Below are 15,893 nucleotides of genomic sequence, written 5' to 3' on the forward strand. Positions count from 1 at the left end.
TCACAGATCAACCAAGCAAACCTGGCACTCCTGACATCACTGACTACGACAAGGACTTTGTCGAGCTTCAATGGGCAAGGCCTGATCAGGACGGTGGCTCACCAATCACCGGCTACATCATTGAAAAGAAGGACAAGTTCAAGTAAGAATTTTTTAGATTGCTATTCTAAACCACGATGTTCCAATTTAAATTTAATTTGCAGTTATGCAAATTAGGTGAATTATTTTATAAATTTGTGTTTTCAAATGCTACAATTAAAATAAGTATATTGACATTTTATTTTTTACGAATAATTAACAGCAAAAAAGTAAGAAATGGAATTTTGTTAAAACTAAAAATTAAATTTGCCTTTTTAACAAATCAAATTTTTTATTTGCTGTTGATTGATATCTAAATACAGCACAAACACGCAGTTTTTTCATTAAGAAGAATTTGTGCAATGTATTATTTTATGTTTTTTTTTTAAATGAAAAAAAATATTTAAAATAATTTATATATCATAAATTATTAGTCATTTCTCGCATTCAATAGTGATAAAACAAATAAATTATAATCTACTTTTAAATTGAAACATTCTTATCAATAAATTTAATTAGTTTAATGTAACATAAAATTTACCTTTAATTGTAGTCCAAACTGGGAGAAGTGTGCAGAGGTTGTGGGTGATACAACCACTGGTAGGGTTCCTGACCTAATTGAAGGCAACACCTACGAATTCAGGGTCAGGGCAGTCAACAAGGCTGGTCCTGGAGAAGCCAGTGATGCCACCAAGCCTCACGTCGCTCGTCCCAAGAACTGTAAGCATACAACAATTACAAAAATTAATGAGAAATTAACTTAAAAAATTATTTAGTGCCACCTCGCATTGATCGTCATGCCCTCATGGACATTAAGATTCGCGCCGGAGGCAACTTTGACTTTGATGTGCCCGTCATTGGTGAACCTCCTCCAAGCAAGGAATGGAGCTTGAAGGGTAACGGTCTCATCAACACTGACCGCATCAAGATCACCAACGAAAACTACAACACCAAGTTGCGCGTGATTGACGCCAAGCGCGCCGACAGCGGCGTTTACACCATCGAGGCCAGGAACATCAACGGCAAGGATACAGCCACCGTCAACGTGGTTGTCCTTGACGTGCCTCAGCCTCCAGAGGGCCCTCTGAAGCCAGACAACATCACCAAGTCCTCCTGCTCGCTGTACTGGCGTCCGCCTAAGGATGACGGCGGTTCCGAAATCACCCACTACAGCGTCGAAAAACTGGACACTGAAAACATGCGCTGGGTGCCAGTGGCTGAGGTCACAGGAACTACGGCCAGGGTGGAGAACCTCATCGAAGGTCACGATTACAACTTCAGAGTGCGTGCTGTTAACAAGCAGGGCGAGTCTCTGCCTTTGACTGGACGGGAGCCTATCACAGCTAAGGATCCGTTCGGCAAGCCAGACAAGCCAGGAGCACCTGAACCTACTGACTGGGACAAGGACCATGTTGATCTTGAATGGGCTCCACCTAAGAAGGACGGCGGATCGCCAATTAAGTCCTACATTATTGAAAAGAGGACCAGATTTGGGTAAGTTTAAAATTGCAAAAATTTATTTAAAGATTAATAATTATTAAATATTATAATTTTTTGTCCATCTAATTTGATAAATTTTGGAAATATAAATTTTAAACTTTAGGAAAAGTGTCATATTCTACACCTCTAGATATTTATGCCCCCGACCAGGGGTCAGGTTGGTTGGGAAGCACAATTGTGCCAAGGGTTCTCGACTACGGCAAGAGACCGACCCAATAGCCTAATAAGCTCACGGGTGCCATAAGCAAAAAAAAAAATATATTTATGCAAAAAATAAATTTACAATTTTATTATTGCTTTCACTTTAAAATTTAAAATATAATTTAGAATTGAAAATAAATTTAAATAAAGAACTTAATCAATTAATTCAACTATTTGTAATAATGCATTTTAAAAATAATAATTTTTTAATTTAATTCAACTTGCAGACCTTGGGAAAAGGCTGCTGAAGTTCCTGGAACACAGACCAAGGGCACTGCTCCTAATCTGACTGAAGGAGAGGAATATGAATTCAGGATCATCGCTGTCAACAAGGGTGGTCCTGGAGAGCCCAGCGAGCCTTCTCGTCCAGTTATTGCCAAGCCCAGATTCCGTAAATATTCAAATTCCGATTTTTATCTTTCAAAATAAAAATTCCAAATTAAAATTTGCAGAGGCGCCAACTATGGACAAGAAGTTCTTGCAGGATTTGGTGGTCAAGGCTGGCCAGAAAATCAGCTACACTATTCCCATCGAGGCCTCTCCCAGGCCTACTGCTCGCTGGTCAATCAATGGCAAGCCTGTGGAGCCGGGAGATCGCGCGGACATCCAGACCTTCTCCAAGCAGACGGTGTTCGAAATTCCCTTCTCAGTGCGTTCCGATACTGGCCGTTACCAACTGACCCTGGAGAACAACCTTGGCTCCTGCTCAGCATCAGCCATGGTAACTGTCCTGGACAGGCCATCGCCGCCTGAAGGACCAATGCTGGTCGGAGAGGTTACCAAAGAGAGCGCCAGAATTGGCTGGAAGATTCCCCTCGACGATGGTGGCTGCCCAATTCTGCACTATTTGGTTGAGAAGATGGATGTAAGCAGAGGCACCTGGTCTGAAGCTGGCCAGTGCTCTGCCCTAACCTTTGACGTCCAACGACTGGTCCACAAGAAGGAATATCTCTTCAGAGTAAAGGCAGTCAATGGAATTGGCGAGTCTGATCCTCTTGAGCTTGGACGAAGCATCATTGCCAAGAATGAATTTGGTATTTAAAATTGAAATATTTTAAACTGAATTTCTATTAATAATGAAAAATATAAATATCTAGATGAGCCTGATGCTCCTGGAAAGCCTCTTATCACCGACTGGGACAAGGACCGCGTCGACCTCGAGTGGCCCGTGCCCAAGTCTGATGGTGGTTCACCAATTACTACATATTTCATTCAGAAGAAGGAGAAGGGCAGTCCGATCTGGCAAAACGCTTGCCAGGTTCCAGGCAAACAGAACAGCGTAAGTGAATAAAAAAATTTATAAAAAAATTTGCATACAACACCTGAAAAAATAAATATTATAGGCAACTGTACCTGATTTGACTGAGGGACAGGAGTACGAATTCCGTGTAATTGCCGCCAACAAGACTGGCCAGAGTGAGCCTAGTGAGCCTTCGGACACTGTCATCTGCAAGCCAAGGAATTGTAAGTTTAATTGTGCAATATATTTTAATATCTTTTATCTTTTTTCATTAGTAGAAATTGAATTAGTTATAGATTATTAAATCAATTACAATTATTTTCTAGTGAAATTTGATTGAAGTTGATTTAAGTAAAATGTATTTAAAAAAAGATTTAAAGTTTCATTAAAATTATAAGTATAAACATTAATTAAATTTCATCTTACAGTGCCTCCCAAGATCAAGAGCCCCCTTGCCGACATTCGCATCAAGGCCGGCCACATTTTCCACGTGGACATCGACTACGTGGGTGAACCAAATCCTGAGGTTACATGGACCAATGGCAGCAATGCGCTGAGATCTGATGAGAGGACCACCATCACCTCCATCAACTACCACACAATTGTGCACACCGTCAACGCCAAGAGAACTGACAGTGGCACATACTCGCTCATGCTCAAGAACAAAAACGGCGTGGATGAGGGCTCATTCCAATTGATTGTGCTTGGTAAGAATCTAAAAAATATGATAATTTAAATTATTCAGAGCAAATGAAAAAAAATGAAAGTTTGTTAAAAGGATAAGATTGAGAAAATATTTTTAGGTTTATTTCAAAATTATGGGAATATATCAGAGCCAGAGAAAATAACATAATATACCTTATTGTAATTAATTATTTAAAATTTTAGATCGCCCTGGACCACCTGAGGGACCTCTCGAATATGAAGAGATCACTTCATCCAGTGTCACTCTGTCATGGAAGCCTCCTAAGGACAACGGTGGCAGTGATATTACGTAAGCTATAATATTAAATCAAATTGAAACATGATACTCATAAAATTGATTTTAGTGGATATGTGATTGAGAAGAGAGATCTTACCCATGGAGGTGGCTGGGTGCCTGCTGTTTCTTATGTCAATCCCAAGTACAACCACGCCCAGGTGCCTCGTCTTCTCGAGGGCACTAAGTACGAGTTCCGAGTGTGTGCGGAGAACTTGCAAGGACGCTCTGATCCTCTCACAACTGACCAGCCAATTGTTGCCAAGAACCAGTTTGGTACGTTCTGAAAAATTATATTTTAAATTTAAAACTTTTTCCTTTTAAATTTTATACTAATTGTTTATTTTAAATTGCAGACGTTCCTGGACGTCCTGGCAGGCCTGAACCAATTGACAGCGACAAGGACTTCATCAAGATCAAGTGGAAGGCGCCCATCAGTAATGGTGGATCACCCATCATTGGTTACGAAGTTGAGCGCCGTGAGCGCATGACTGGTCGCTGGGTCAAGGTCAGCAGAGACCCTGTCAGAGTAAGAAAAAAAATTAATTTTTCTTATGCTCAATTTAATTAATGAAACACTTACAGAATAATGAGTTCTTGGACGATCATGTCCATGAAGGCAAGCAGTACGAATACCGTGTGACGGCCCTCAATGCTGCTGGCCCTGGCAAACCAAGTGACACTTCTCACCCCATTGCGGCAAAACCTATGAAGGGTGAGTTATTGAAATAAAAAAGATATTGAGTGTAAATCTCACTTTGAAATTTCAGAGGCACCAAAACTGGACTTGTCCGGCATCAAGGGCAAGAGAATCAAGGTCCGTGCTGGCGAGACCATCTACGCCAAGATTCCTCTTTCTGGAGCACCTGTGCCCACCATCGAATGGACCAGAAACAGCTCCAAGCTGCCTGACTCCAACAGAATCGCTGTAAGCAAAAATAATTTTTTTCAGAAATATATTTTTTAATGCTTTATATAAATTAAGATTTGAAATTTAAAATTTTATTTTTAATTTCCAGTATGAGACCGATTGCGACTCGACTGTTCTCAAAATTGAGAAGTCTCTCAGGACTGACAGTGGCAGATACGTCATCACTGCCTCAAACCAGTTCGGAAAAGACTCTGCTGACGTTGAGGTGGAGGTTGTCGATAAACCAGGACCACCAAAGGGTCCTCTGGTTTACGACAATATTACTCAAGAGAGTGTTACGCTTTCATGGGGACCCCCTCAGGACAATGGAGGCAGCGACATCACAGGTAGGAAAATTTTTTATAATATAGTTATAATTATGAATTTTTTTTTTTTATTTTTTTTTATTAACCAAGAAGATAAATAAAATAATTATATTATTTTTTTCTTTTAATATCAGGCTATGTGGTCGAGATGACCGAATATGGCGTGGATGGCTGGAGGGCCATCCCTGGCTTCTGCCCCAAGACCAATTTCACTGTCAAGGGTCTGCACGATGGCAAGCGCTATGTGTTCAGGGTTCGCGCCGAAAACATTTACGGCGTGGGTGAGGCTCTCGAGGGCAAACCTGTTGTCGCCAAGAGCCCATTCGACCCGCCAGATGCGCCTGGAACGCCTGACATCACCGCTTACACCCCGAACAGCTGCAGCCTCACTTGGACTCCTCCTGCCAATGCTGGAGGAAGGCCCATTACTGGTAAGATTTCACATAAAATTATAATAAAATATACATTATTTATAATGTTTAAAAAAATTCTAAATATTTTTTTCAATTTTAGGTTATTACGTTGAGAAGCGCGAGCGTGGTGGCGAATGGATAAAGTGCAACAACTACCCCATCAGCGGGCTTAGCCACACAGTTCAAGATCTCAGAGAGGGCAACCGCTACGAGTTCAGAGTCATTGCCTGCAATGAGGCTGGACCTGGCAAACCTAGCAAGGCCACCGAGCCCATCACTGCTGGAGCTCAGCGCTGTAAGTCCCTGTCTATGTCCATTTTTTTAATATTTCAGATAATTTAAAATAACTTGTTTAATTAATGAAAAAAAATTAAATTTTAGTCAAACCTGATGCTCCTGATCAGCCCCAGGCCGACCGCATCACCAGGGACAGTGTCACCATTTCATGGAGGCCGCCTAGGAATGACGGCGGAGCCAAAATCAAGGGCTACCTTGTCCAGAAGAAGGGCAAGAATGACACGGAATGGTCCGATGTTAATGGAGTGCCATGCCCAAGCACTGTGTACAAGGTAAAAAATTATTATTTTTTCAATTAAAAAATCAAAATATAAATCTTTCAATGAATTTCCAGATTCCTAACCTCAAGGAGGGCGATGAGTACCAATTCAGGGTGATCGCTGTGAATGAAGTTGGCCAGTCCGAGCCGAGCAGGCCGAGCGCCAATATCTTGATTCACGAGCAGCCCAACAAGCCTTGCATGGACTTGGGAGGCGTCAGGGACATCACTGTCAGGGCTGGAGAGGACTTCTCCATCCATGTTTCGTACGTCGGCTTCCCCAAGCCCAGTGCTTCTTGGTTCTGCAATGACAACATCCTTGACGACACTGACACCAGGGTGTTCATGAAGGTAAAATCTGAAACAAAATGAGATAAAGTTTATTATTAATTTTATTTTATTAAAAAAATATGCATTTAAAAATTAATTTATAAGAAGCAATAATATTTGTTTATTTTCTTTAATTTTTTATCTTTTTAATATCAATTTAAATAACATTCAAATTAGTTGCATATTTTTTTTTAATTGATTTGACACAGAAGCAATCACAATATCGAGATACATACATACAGAAATTTATAACAATTTATTGTTATATCAATTTCTAAGCTTGTTTTATGATAATTTTTTTATTTAAAAAAAACCCCTTTTGATGCATTTATTTTGTCGATTGAAATTAATTATTATTTTTATTTTCTAACAATAATGTTTTCGCCTTTTTTATTCTAGCTGACTGACGACAGTGCCAGCTTGGTTGTGAAGAACTCGAAGCGCACCGACGCCGGCCAGTACCGTCTGCAGTTGAGGAACCAGCACGGTTTTGACACAGCCACCTTGAACGTCCGCGTTTTGGATAGACCTGGACCACCTGAGAATCTGCGCGCTGACGAGTTTGCCGGTGAGGCTCTGACCCTCTTGTGGAACGCGCCTAAGGACAACGGAGGCGCTGACATCACCAACTATGTCATTGAAAAGAAGGAGCAGCGCACGTCTGCATGGACAAAGGTCAGCAGCTACGTCACCACCACCTTTGTGCGCATCCGCAACCTCACCGTAGGTCGCGAGTACGACTTCAGGGTCATTGCCGAGAACCAGTACGGCCAGTCTGACCCTGCAGTCACTCCCGAAGCCATCAGGGCCAAGCATCCGTTCGGTAATTTTGTCTTCTTATTTCAAATTTAAAAATGTGAAGTTTATTTTAAATTTTTTAAACTAGATGTACCTACTGCTCCTGGCACTCCTCGTGGCCTTGACACCACTGAGGATTCGATCACCATTGGCTGGAGCAAGCCTAGGAGCGACGGTGGTGCCATTATTAGCGGCTATGTTATTGAGAGGAGGTTGAAGGGCGAGGACAAGTGGATCAGGGCTGTGCACGGTTTGGTGCCTGACCTTAGCCACAGGTAGGACAACATTTTTACATAAAATTGAATGAAAATACTATAAATTTAATTTCAAAAATACTGAAAACGTAAACTTTATAAAAAAAATTAGTTAAAATTTAAAACGGTTTGATATTGAGTGGAATATTTATTTTGAATATTTATTTTTAATTTTGTATTAAATTGGTAGCGTTCCTCTACGTCAAGAAAATATAAAACTGATAAAATGTGATATCAATTTAAAAAGGAAAATAAATAAAATATTTATTTTTTTGCAAGAAAAAATAAAAACAAAAATGTAGAAGATAAAACATAAGAAAAGGTTAAAAAGATTGAAAATGTGCAAAAGATTTTTTTACAATTGTATTAATTTTGAAAGTTATTTTTTCCCCTTCAAATATTGATGTGTAAATGTGTATTGCCCTATATAATTATTAGGATTATCAACCTGCTTGAATCCCATGAGTACGAATTCCGCGTAGCTGCCGTGAACGCCGCTGGCCAGGGACCGTTCAGCGCGGCCTCCGATCTCATTTGCTGCCAGCCACCTCGCGGCCCGCCGAAGATCACCAGTGACCTGAGCATCAGGGATATGACCGTGATCGCCGGCGAGGAGTTCACCATCACCGTGCCCTTCCTGGGTAATCCTCAGCCTAAACCACACTGGACCATCAACGGCGAGGAGGTGCTCAGCTCAGACAGGATCAAGTTTGACACCAGCGTCTCCGCCACGGTGTTCATCAACAAATCGGCCAAGAGGTCGGACACTGGAAATTACACCATCCAGCTCACCAACACCGAGGGGTCAGACACCGCCTCTTGCAAGGTCCTGGTTGTTGGTAAGTTTTAAAATATTTGAATTGTTCTGCTTTAATTTTTTATTTTTTACACATTTAAAAACATCTCTATTAATTCCAGACAAACCAACACCACCACTTGGACCTCTGGATGTTTCTGACATCACTCCTGAAACTTGCTCTCTGTCTTGGAAACCACCCAATGACGATGGTGGTTCTCCAATCACCAACTATGTTGTGGAGCGTCTTGATCCATCAATTAATGTAATTTTTCTTTTATTCAAAAAATAATTTTGAAATTAATTTCTAATTTCAAAATTTTATTAAAAATTTAGTAAGTTTAAATTAAAATCTCAAAATTTCTATTAATTTTAATCAAAACAATTGAAGGTTAATGAATTAATGCGAATTTTGCTTTAGATGTGGTCAAAGGTCAGCAGCTTTGTACGCAGCTGCCACTATGACGTGATCGGTCTGGAGCCAAACAAGAAGTACAGCTTCAGGGTCCGCGCCGAGAACCAGTATGGCGTCTCCGACCCTCTGGAAACTGACCAGCCGATCGTGGCCAAGTTCCCGTTCACGGTTCCCGACGCGCCAGGAAATCCTCGCGTGGTCGACTGGGACTCAGGAAACGTCACCGTCACCTGGGACAGGCCCCGTTCAGACGGAGGCTCGCGCATCCAGGGATACAAACTCGAGTTCAGGGATGTTGTTGAAGACCAGCAGTGGCGCCAGGCCAGCGACTACCTGCTCAAGGACCAGACCTATGTTGTCCACTCGCTGCTCACTGGACACGAGTATGAGTTCAGAGTCAAGGCCAAGAACGCCGCAGGCTTCAGCAAGCCGAGCAATAATTCTCACCGATTCAAGCTCAAGGGCAAGTTTGGTGTGCCTTCTCCACCTTTGGCACCAAAGATTGTCAAGGTAAGCAATTCAATAATTAAAATTTTAATATAAATATACAAACTTATTTCTGGCAAAATTGAATATATATATGATATATAAGATATAAATATTTAGAGGATGCTTGAAATTTCATATCAATTTGTAAGAAAATTCACTTTGTTCAAAATTAAGATTTTTTAAACATACAAGAAAGGCAAAAAAAAGTAACCCAAAATTTGTAATTATTGTAACTACATTTGTTTTCAAATTTGATATTAAATATTTTAAATTAAATATAATTAATTTTAATTAGTTAATCTGATTTCTAGGATAATTTTGAATTATCTAGTATCAGCAGATGCTAAAAAATTATCATCAATTTGTGAGAAAAATTGATTGAAAAATTTTATTTTTAAGTAACAAAAAGTAAAAAAACGTTACCAAAACTAATTTAAAAATTTAAATTGTTAAAGGTTGGCAAGAACTACGTGGACCTTATCTGGGAGCCACCTCAGTCTGATGGTGGATCTCGCATCACCGGCTACATTGTTGAAAAGCGTGAGGTCGGAGGTCCGTCGGTTTGGGTCAAGTGCAACGAGTACAATGTACTCGACTGCTCTTACTGCTGCTTGAACCTTGTTGAAAGGTCTGACTACGAATTCCGCATCTTTGCTGTGAACGCTGCTGGAAAGAGTGAGCCTAGCAACTGCACCACTCCAGTGAAGGTCCGTATTATTATAATTTTTTTTTTCAAATATGTAGTATTAAAATTGAATGAAAAATATTTTAGGTTTGCGAGATCGACGGTGGGCTGAAGCCTGAGTTTGTCCGTAACATCACCAACCAGACCGTGCCCTTGGGCAAGTCTGTCACTCTGGAGTGTGAGGCCATTGGCACGCCTAAGCCCACGGCTAGGTGGTACCGCAACGGCCGCGAACTCAACCTTGGAGCTCGTGCTCGCGCCGAATCTAAGGATGGAGTGTTCAGGTTGTTCATTGAGGAGGCGATTAGCATGGACGACGGCAGCTACACCTGCGAGGCCAGCAACAGTCTTGGCTTTGTCCACTCGACCGCCTATCTTAAAGTTGGAAGTAAGAAAATTTGAAGTTTTGTTTTTAAATTTTTTTTTTTTACAATTTATCAAACACAGCAAGAAGTTTATAATTAATCAAATTTTAAAGCTGAATATTTATTAAATTTTTTTTTCTAAAATCCAATGACAGCCAAGGACAATTTCAAAATAATTTCCTTTTTTTTTGTTTATTAATTTATCATTTTTGTTTTTCTCTCATGTATTCATTTTTCATTCTTCTTAAATTTCAAAATTAAACTGGTGAAATTAATTAATTTAATCACTTTTTCTTTCCAGCTCCACCAAGGATTGACCGAATGCCTGATGACCAGTTCTTGGCCGAAAAGGACAATACCAAGATCAAAATTTATTACACCGGTGACCAGCCCATGCAAGTCGTTCTTTCAAAGAACGGAACTCCGATCAGCGAGTCGCCCCATCTTAAATACACCGTCTTTGATGAGTATCTCATCATCTTCATCAAAGACATCAATATGGAGGACGGCGGCGAGTACACCATCACGTGCAAGAATGACAGCGGCAGTGCCTCTGCGTCTTTCAACGTGTACATCACCGGCCTGCCCGGCATTCCCATCGGCCCTCTGGACGTTTCCAACATTTCCAAGCACATGTGCACCCTCAACTGGAAGGTGCCTGCTTACGACGGCGGCCTGAAGATCACGCACTACGTCGTTGAGAGGCGCGACATCAGCCTGCAGCACTGGATAACCGTTTCTAGCTACTGCAAGGAGACCACATTCACCGTCCAGGGTCTGACTGAAGGACAGGAATACCTGTTCAGAGTGCTGGCCGTCAACGAAAACGGCATGGGACCTGCACTGGAGGGAACCAATCCTATCAAGGCCAAGGCTCCATTCGGTAAGAAAATAATTAAAGGTGAAAGAATCTAAGAAATCAAATTATTGAATGAATTAAGTGTGTTTCTTGAAATAAATACTAGAATAATTGTGAAATTTTTATATAAGTTTAAAAAATCATCTAATTTTCTAGAAAATTAATGAAATTGATTCAAAATTTATTACATTACTATGCAATTTATAGTCTTAGATCTTTTTATTGAAAAAAGTTAATTTTTAAACATACTTATTTGCTTTCAAAACTTTTAAATAAAGCTGCTTTAATATTTTATATAGAGATCAATATTTAGAGTTGAAAATTATTTTCAGAACTTAAGATTTTGTATTCAAACGTAAACAAAATTATTCCAGATCCTCCATCTGCACCTGGCACGCCCGAGGTCAAGGAGGTCGGAGGCGACTTTGTCCACCTGTCTTGGGAGAAGCCCGAGTCGGACGGAGGCGCTCGCGTCCAGGGTTACTGGATCGAGAAACGCGAGGCTGGCAGCTCCTCTTGGCAGAGGGTCAACACCGTGCTGTGCCTGCCGAACCAGATCAACATCAGCAACCTTATCGAGGACCGCCAGTACGAGTTCCAGGTGTTCGCCGTCAACGAGGCCGGAATTTCTCCACCTTCCACCAATTCCTCCTCCGTCAAGATCAAGGATCCCAAAGGTAAAAATTTATTTTAATAAATAAATAGAATGGAAAATGAATTTTGAAAATTTTAGCCGCCACTCCTCCCGAGTTCACCACTCCTTTGCGCAATTGCATGGCTGTCCAGAACAAGAACGGACAGTTCCAGTGCACCGTCACTGGCACGCCGAGACCAGTCATCAACTGGTACAAGGGTGCTCGTGAAATTACTCAGGGCAGCAAGTATCACATGCTGAAGGAGGGCAACACCTACACCCTGATCATCAACGAGGTGTACGGAGAGGATGCGGACGAGTACGTCTGCAGGGCCACCAACAAGGGTGGCGTTAAGTCCAGCCGCGCCGAGCTCATTATCATGAGTAATATAATTTTTTTAAATAAATAATTTTGTATTAATTTTTTTTATAATTAGCTGCACCAAAGTTGAACGTGCCACCTCGCTTCCGCGACACAGCCTTCTTCGACAAGGGCGAGAATGTGATCATCAAGATTCCATTCATTGGTTGCCCCAAGCCGAAGATCAGTTGGTCCAAGGAGGGTGAGACCGTCGAGTCTGGTGCTCACTTCAAGGTTGAGAGGAAAGACAGGCACGCCATCCTGACCATCAGGGACGGCACCAAGCTGGACAGCGGTCCTTATAAGATTGTGGCTGAGAATGATCTGGGAACTGACAGCGCCATCATCAAGGTCCAGATCAGCGGTAAGGACTTTTATCAATAAAAAAATTTAAATTTAAATCGGAGATAAAAATTTGATAAAATAATTTATATTCAGTTACCTAAGATTTTATTTTAGACTAGTTAACCATTTAACTATTATTTTTATTAAATTAGAAATATTTTCAAATTTAATATTTAATAATTTTGGGAAATAATCGCATTGATTAATTTTCTCTTTAGATCGTCCTGATCCTCCACGCTTCCCAATGACGGACAATGTTGGTCACGACTCACTGGCCCTCATTTGGAAGGCGCCTTTGTGGGACGGCGGCAGCAACATCACCAACTACCTTGTGGAGAAGCGCGAGTTGCCGATGAACAGTTGGATCAGGGTGGGCAGCACCCGTTTCACCACCATGGCCATCACCGGTCTGAGCGCTGGACACGAGTACGAGTTCAGAGTGTACGCCGAAAACGTGTATGGCCGCAGCGACCCAAGTGACATCTCCACCACTGTCAAGACAAAGGAAACGAACAAGAAGCAAATTAAGAAGAAGCAGTTTGAGGTCGATGCCACTGGCAAGAAGATCCGTGGCAAGCCCGAAGGAAAGATTGACGACTATGATCAGTTCGGTAGGTGGAAATTTTTTAATTCGATCAAAAAGAGTTATTAATTTAATTTAAAAGCAAAAATTAATCCAGATAATGATGACCAAACAAGATAATATTTATAATCTTAATAAAAGTTTCTGTAGATTTAAATTTTAAATTAAAAATAATTTAAATTCCAGTATTTGACATCTATTCGAAGTACATCCCTCAGCCGGTGGACATCAAGTCAACCAGTGTCTACGATTACTACGATATTTTGGAGGAAATCGGCACTGGCGCCTTTGGTGTGGTCCACAGGTGCAGGGAACGCAAGTCTGGCAACATTTTTGCCGCCAAGTTCATCCCCGTTTCTCACACAATCGAGAAGGAGCTCATCCGAAAGGAAATCGATATCATGAACCAGCTGCACCACAACAAACTCATCAATTTACACGATGCATTTGAGGATGACGACGAGATGGTCCTGATCTTTGAATTGTAAGTTTTCAATTAAAAAAAAAGAAAAAAAAAACAGTAATAAAATAATTATTTAAAATTTCATTAGCCTGTCCGGTGGAGAACTGTTTGAAAGGATCACTGCAGAGGGATACACAATGTCTGAGGCTGAGGTCATCAATTACATGAGACAAATTTGCGAGGCGGTGAAACACATGCATGAGAAGAACATTATTCACTTAGGTATAATTAAAAGATAAAGAAATGTATATTTTTTAATAAAAAATAATTGATTTAGATATCAAACCTGAGAACATCATGTGCCAGACGCGTGTGAGCACCAACGTGAAGCTGATCGACTTTGGTCTGGCGACCAAGTTGGACCCGAACGAGGTGGTCAAGATCTCGACAGGCACTGCTGAATTTGCGGCGCCCGAGATCGTGGAGCGCGAGCCCGTTGGTTTCTACACAGACATGTGGGCCGTGGGCGTGCTGACCTACGTGCTGCTCAGTGGCCTCTCACCCTTCGCAGGCGAAAACGATATTGAGACTCTCAAGAACGTGAAAGCCTGCGACTGGGACTTTGAGGAGGAGACTTTCATGAATGTCTCCGCGGAAGGCAAAGATTTCATCAAAAGACTGTTGGTTAAGAATAAGGAGTGAGTCGAATTTTACCAAATTTGAAGGTTATTTTTTTTTAAATTAATTTTTTTAAACTCAGGAAGCGCATGACTGCCCATGAGTGTTTGATGCACGCATGGTTGACTGGCGACCACTCCAATAGGACAGAAATTATCAGCCAATCGAGGTATCTCAGGATACGCGACAAGATCCGTGCCAGATACAGCGATTGGGACTCATTCCTGGTACCCATCGGCCGATTGGCTGAATACAGCGCCCTTAGGAAGCTCATTGTTGACAAATATCGCATCCATGAGACATCATTTGGTTAGCAATTATCACTTATTGTAGGAAAAAATCCAAAACTTTCAATCAGTTGATAACTTTTACTTGCTGCACTATAATAATTTTCTGTTATATAATTTAAATTATTTCAAAGCAGGAGTGAAAACCTTAAATATTATTAAAATGCAAATACATAACAAAAAGATACATTATAAAGTCATTGTTAGACTTTTTCTTCTAATTTAATTCAAAACTGAATTATCTTTGCAGACCGCAGACAAGCCGCTCCGCGATTTGTGATAAAGCCACAGAGTGCATTCGCTTATGAAGGACAAAGTGCCAAGTTCACGTGTAGAGTGATAGGACTCGCCACCGCCACACTCTCGTGGTATCACAACAACGTCGAGCTCCGACAAAGTGTTAAGTTCATGAAGAGGTACGCCGGCGAGGACTACACCTTCGTCATCAACAGAGTCAAGCTCGACGACAGAGGAGAGTACATTATTAGGGCAGAGAACCACTTTGGCTACAGAGAAGAAGTTGTCTTCCTCAACGTCCAACGTGAGTAAACCTTTGATTATAAAAAAAATTGCTAAAATTGAAAATAAATTTCAGCTATTTCGAGAGCAATTCCTCAGTACAAACCAGAGGCCGCTCCGGTGAGGAGAAGAGAAGCCGTGGGCTATCCCTTGTGGCAGGAAGAGAAGGAGTGCGCGCCGTGCTTCACCTTCCTTCTGCGTCCTCGCGTTATGCAGATCCACCAGACCTGCAAACTCCTCTGTTGTCTAAGCGGAAAACCAACACCGACAGTAATGAAATTTTTAAATTAAATAAATAAAATTTCTAATAAATACATATATTTTCTTCCAGGTGAAATGGTTCAAGGGAGGCCGAGAACTTTCAAAGTACGAGTACTCAATGACCCACTCGGACGGTGTCATCACCATGGAAATTCTGGACACCAAACCGGAAGACTCCGGCAAATACAGATGTGTGGCAAAGAACAAGCACGGAGAGGATGAGACCAGCTGCGTAGTTATTGTTGAAGGTACAATTTTAAAAAAAAAATCAATGCAAACAAAAGCTTTAAATGTACTCAGTCAGATTCTCTCTTCAGGCACTGCATGTTGGACGGTGTATCTTTCAGTAGAAGAAAGTTTTTGGTTTCCTTTAAGGATATCAAATTTCTTTCCTAACTAAAAAAAAAATCTATATTCTTGCTTTCTATTTCTATCTAGTACTAATCATAATCACTATCGTCTCTATAATCTATTAGGCTTTGGGCAAACAGCTGAACAGTCTGATGAAGCTCACAAACTGTTGTATTCTGGAGGTAAAAACCGAGTGAAAATCTAACAAAAAAATTATTTTCCCTGCATGCTTTAAACTTCTTAATTCTTAATGTAGAACTTTTTAATATAGAATATT

The 15,893-nt window shown here is 40.9% G+C and overlaps 1 protein-coding gene across 50 annotated transcripts in view; it reads left to right on the top strand.

Annotated features, from left to right (window-relative positions):
* Positions 1-15,893, top strand: part of LOC132193014 (twitchin) — a 62,535-nt gene that overhangs the window by 43,979 nt on the left and 2,663 nt on the right. For 49 of the 50 annotated variants that reach the window (XM_059613299.1, XM_059613297.1, XM_059613334.1 and 46 more), the window contains 38 exons: positions 7-142; positions 632-798; positions 855-1,572; positions 2,007-2,170; positions 2,232-2,813; positions 2,877-3,058; positions 3,123-3,243; positions 3,448-3,726; positions 3,908-4,013; positions 4,069-4,274; positions 4,355-4,527; positions 4,584-4,713; positions 4,769-4,926; positions 5,018-5,255; positions 5,369-5,665; positions 5,748-5,942; positions 6,029-6,216; positions 6,279-6,554; positions 6,933-7,356; positions 7,420-7,606; positions 8,024-8,424; positions 8,504-8,646; positions 8,803-9,306; positions 9,741-9,992; positions 10,058-10,358; positions 10,637-11,218; positions 11,569-11,871; positions 11,928-12,212; positions 12,266-12,553; positions 12,753-13,145; positions 13,304-13,601; positions 13,669-13,802; positions 13,858-14,218; positions 14,281-14,507; positions 14,736-15,026; positions 15,081-15,274; positions 15,336-15,513; positions 15,742-15,798. In XM_059613299.1, coding sequence (XP_059469282.1) covers positions 7-142; positions 632-798; positions 855-1,572; positions 2,007-2,170; positions 2,232-2,813; positions 2,877-3,058; positions 3,123-3,243; positions 3,448-3,726; positions 3,908-4,013; positions 4,069-4,274; positions 4,355-4,527; positions 4,584-4,713; positions 4,769-4,926; positions 5,018-5,255; positions 5,369-5,665; positions 5,748-5,942; positions 6,029-6,216; positions 6,279-6,554; positions 6,933-7,356; positions 7,420-7,606; positions 8,024-8,424; positions 8,504-8,646; positions 8,803-9,306; positions 9,741-9,992; positions 10,058-10,358; positions 10,637-11,218; positions 11,569-11,871; positions 11,928-12,212; positions 12,266-12,553; positions 12,753-13,145; positions 13,304-13,601; positions 13,669-13,802; positions 13,858-14,218; positions 14,281-14,507; positions 14,736-15,026; positions 15,081-15,274; positions 15,336-15,513; positions 15,742-15,798 — 10,119 coding nt within the window. The remainder of the gene's footprint in view (positions 1-6; positions 143-631; positions 799-854; positions 1,573-2,006; positions 2,171-2,231; positions 2,814-2,876; positions 3,059-3,122; positions 3,244-3,447; positions 3,727-3,907; positions 4,014-4,068; positions 4,275-4,354; positions 4,528-4,583; positions 4,714-4,768; positions 4,927-5,017; positions 5,256-5,368; positions 5,666-5,747; positions 5,943-6,028; positions 6,217-6,278; positions 6,555-6,932; positions 7,357-7,419; positions 7,607-8,023; positions 8,425-8,503; positions 8,647-8,802; positions 9,307-9,740; positions 9,993-10,057; positions 10,359-10,636; positions 11,219-11,568; positions 11,872-11,927; positions 12,213-12,265; positions 12,554-12,752; positions 13,146-13,303; positions 13,602-13,668; positions 13,803-13,857; positions 14,219-14,280; positions 14,508-14,735; positions 15,027-15,080; positions 15,275-15,335; positions 15,514-15,741; positions 15,799-15,893) is intronic. The other variant, XM_059613305.1, reaches the window with a different exon arrangement.

This window comes from Neocloeon triangulifer, unplaced genomic scaffold, assembly GCF_031216515.1.
Source record: "Neocloeon triangulifer isolate White Clay Creek 2 clone unplaced genomic scaffold, ASM3121651v1 ptg000003l, whole genome shotgun sequence".
NCBI classification, from domain to species: domain Eukaryota; kingdom Metazoa; phylum Arthropoda; class Insecta; order Ephemeroptera; family Baetidae; genus Neocloeon; species Neocloeon triangulifer.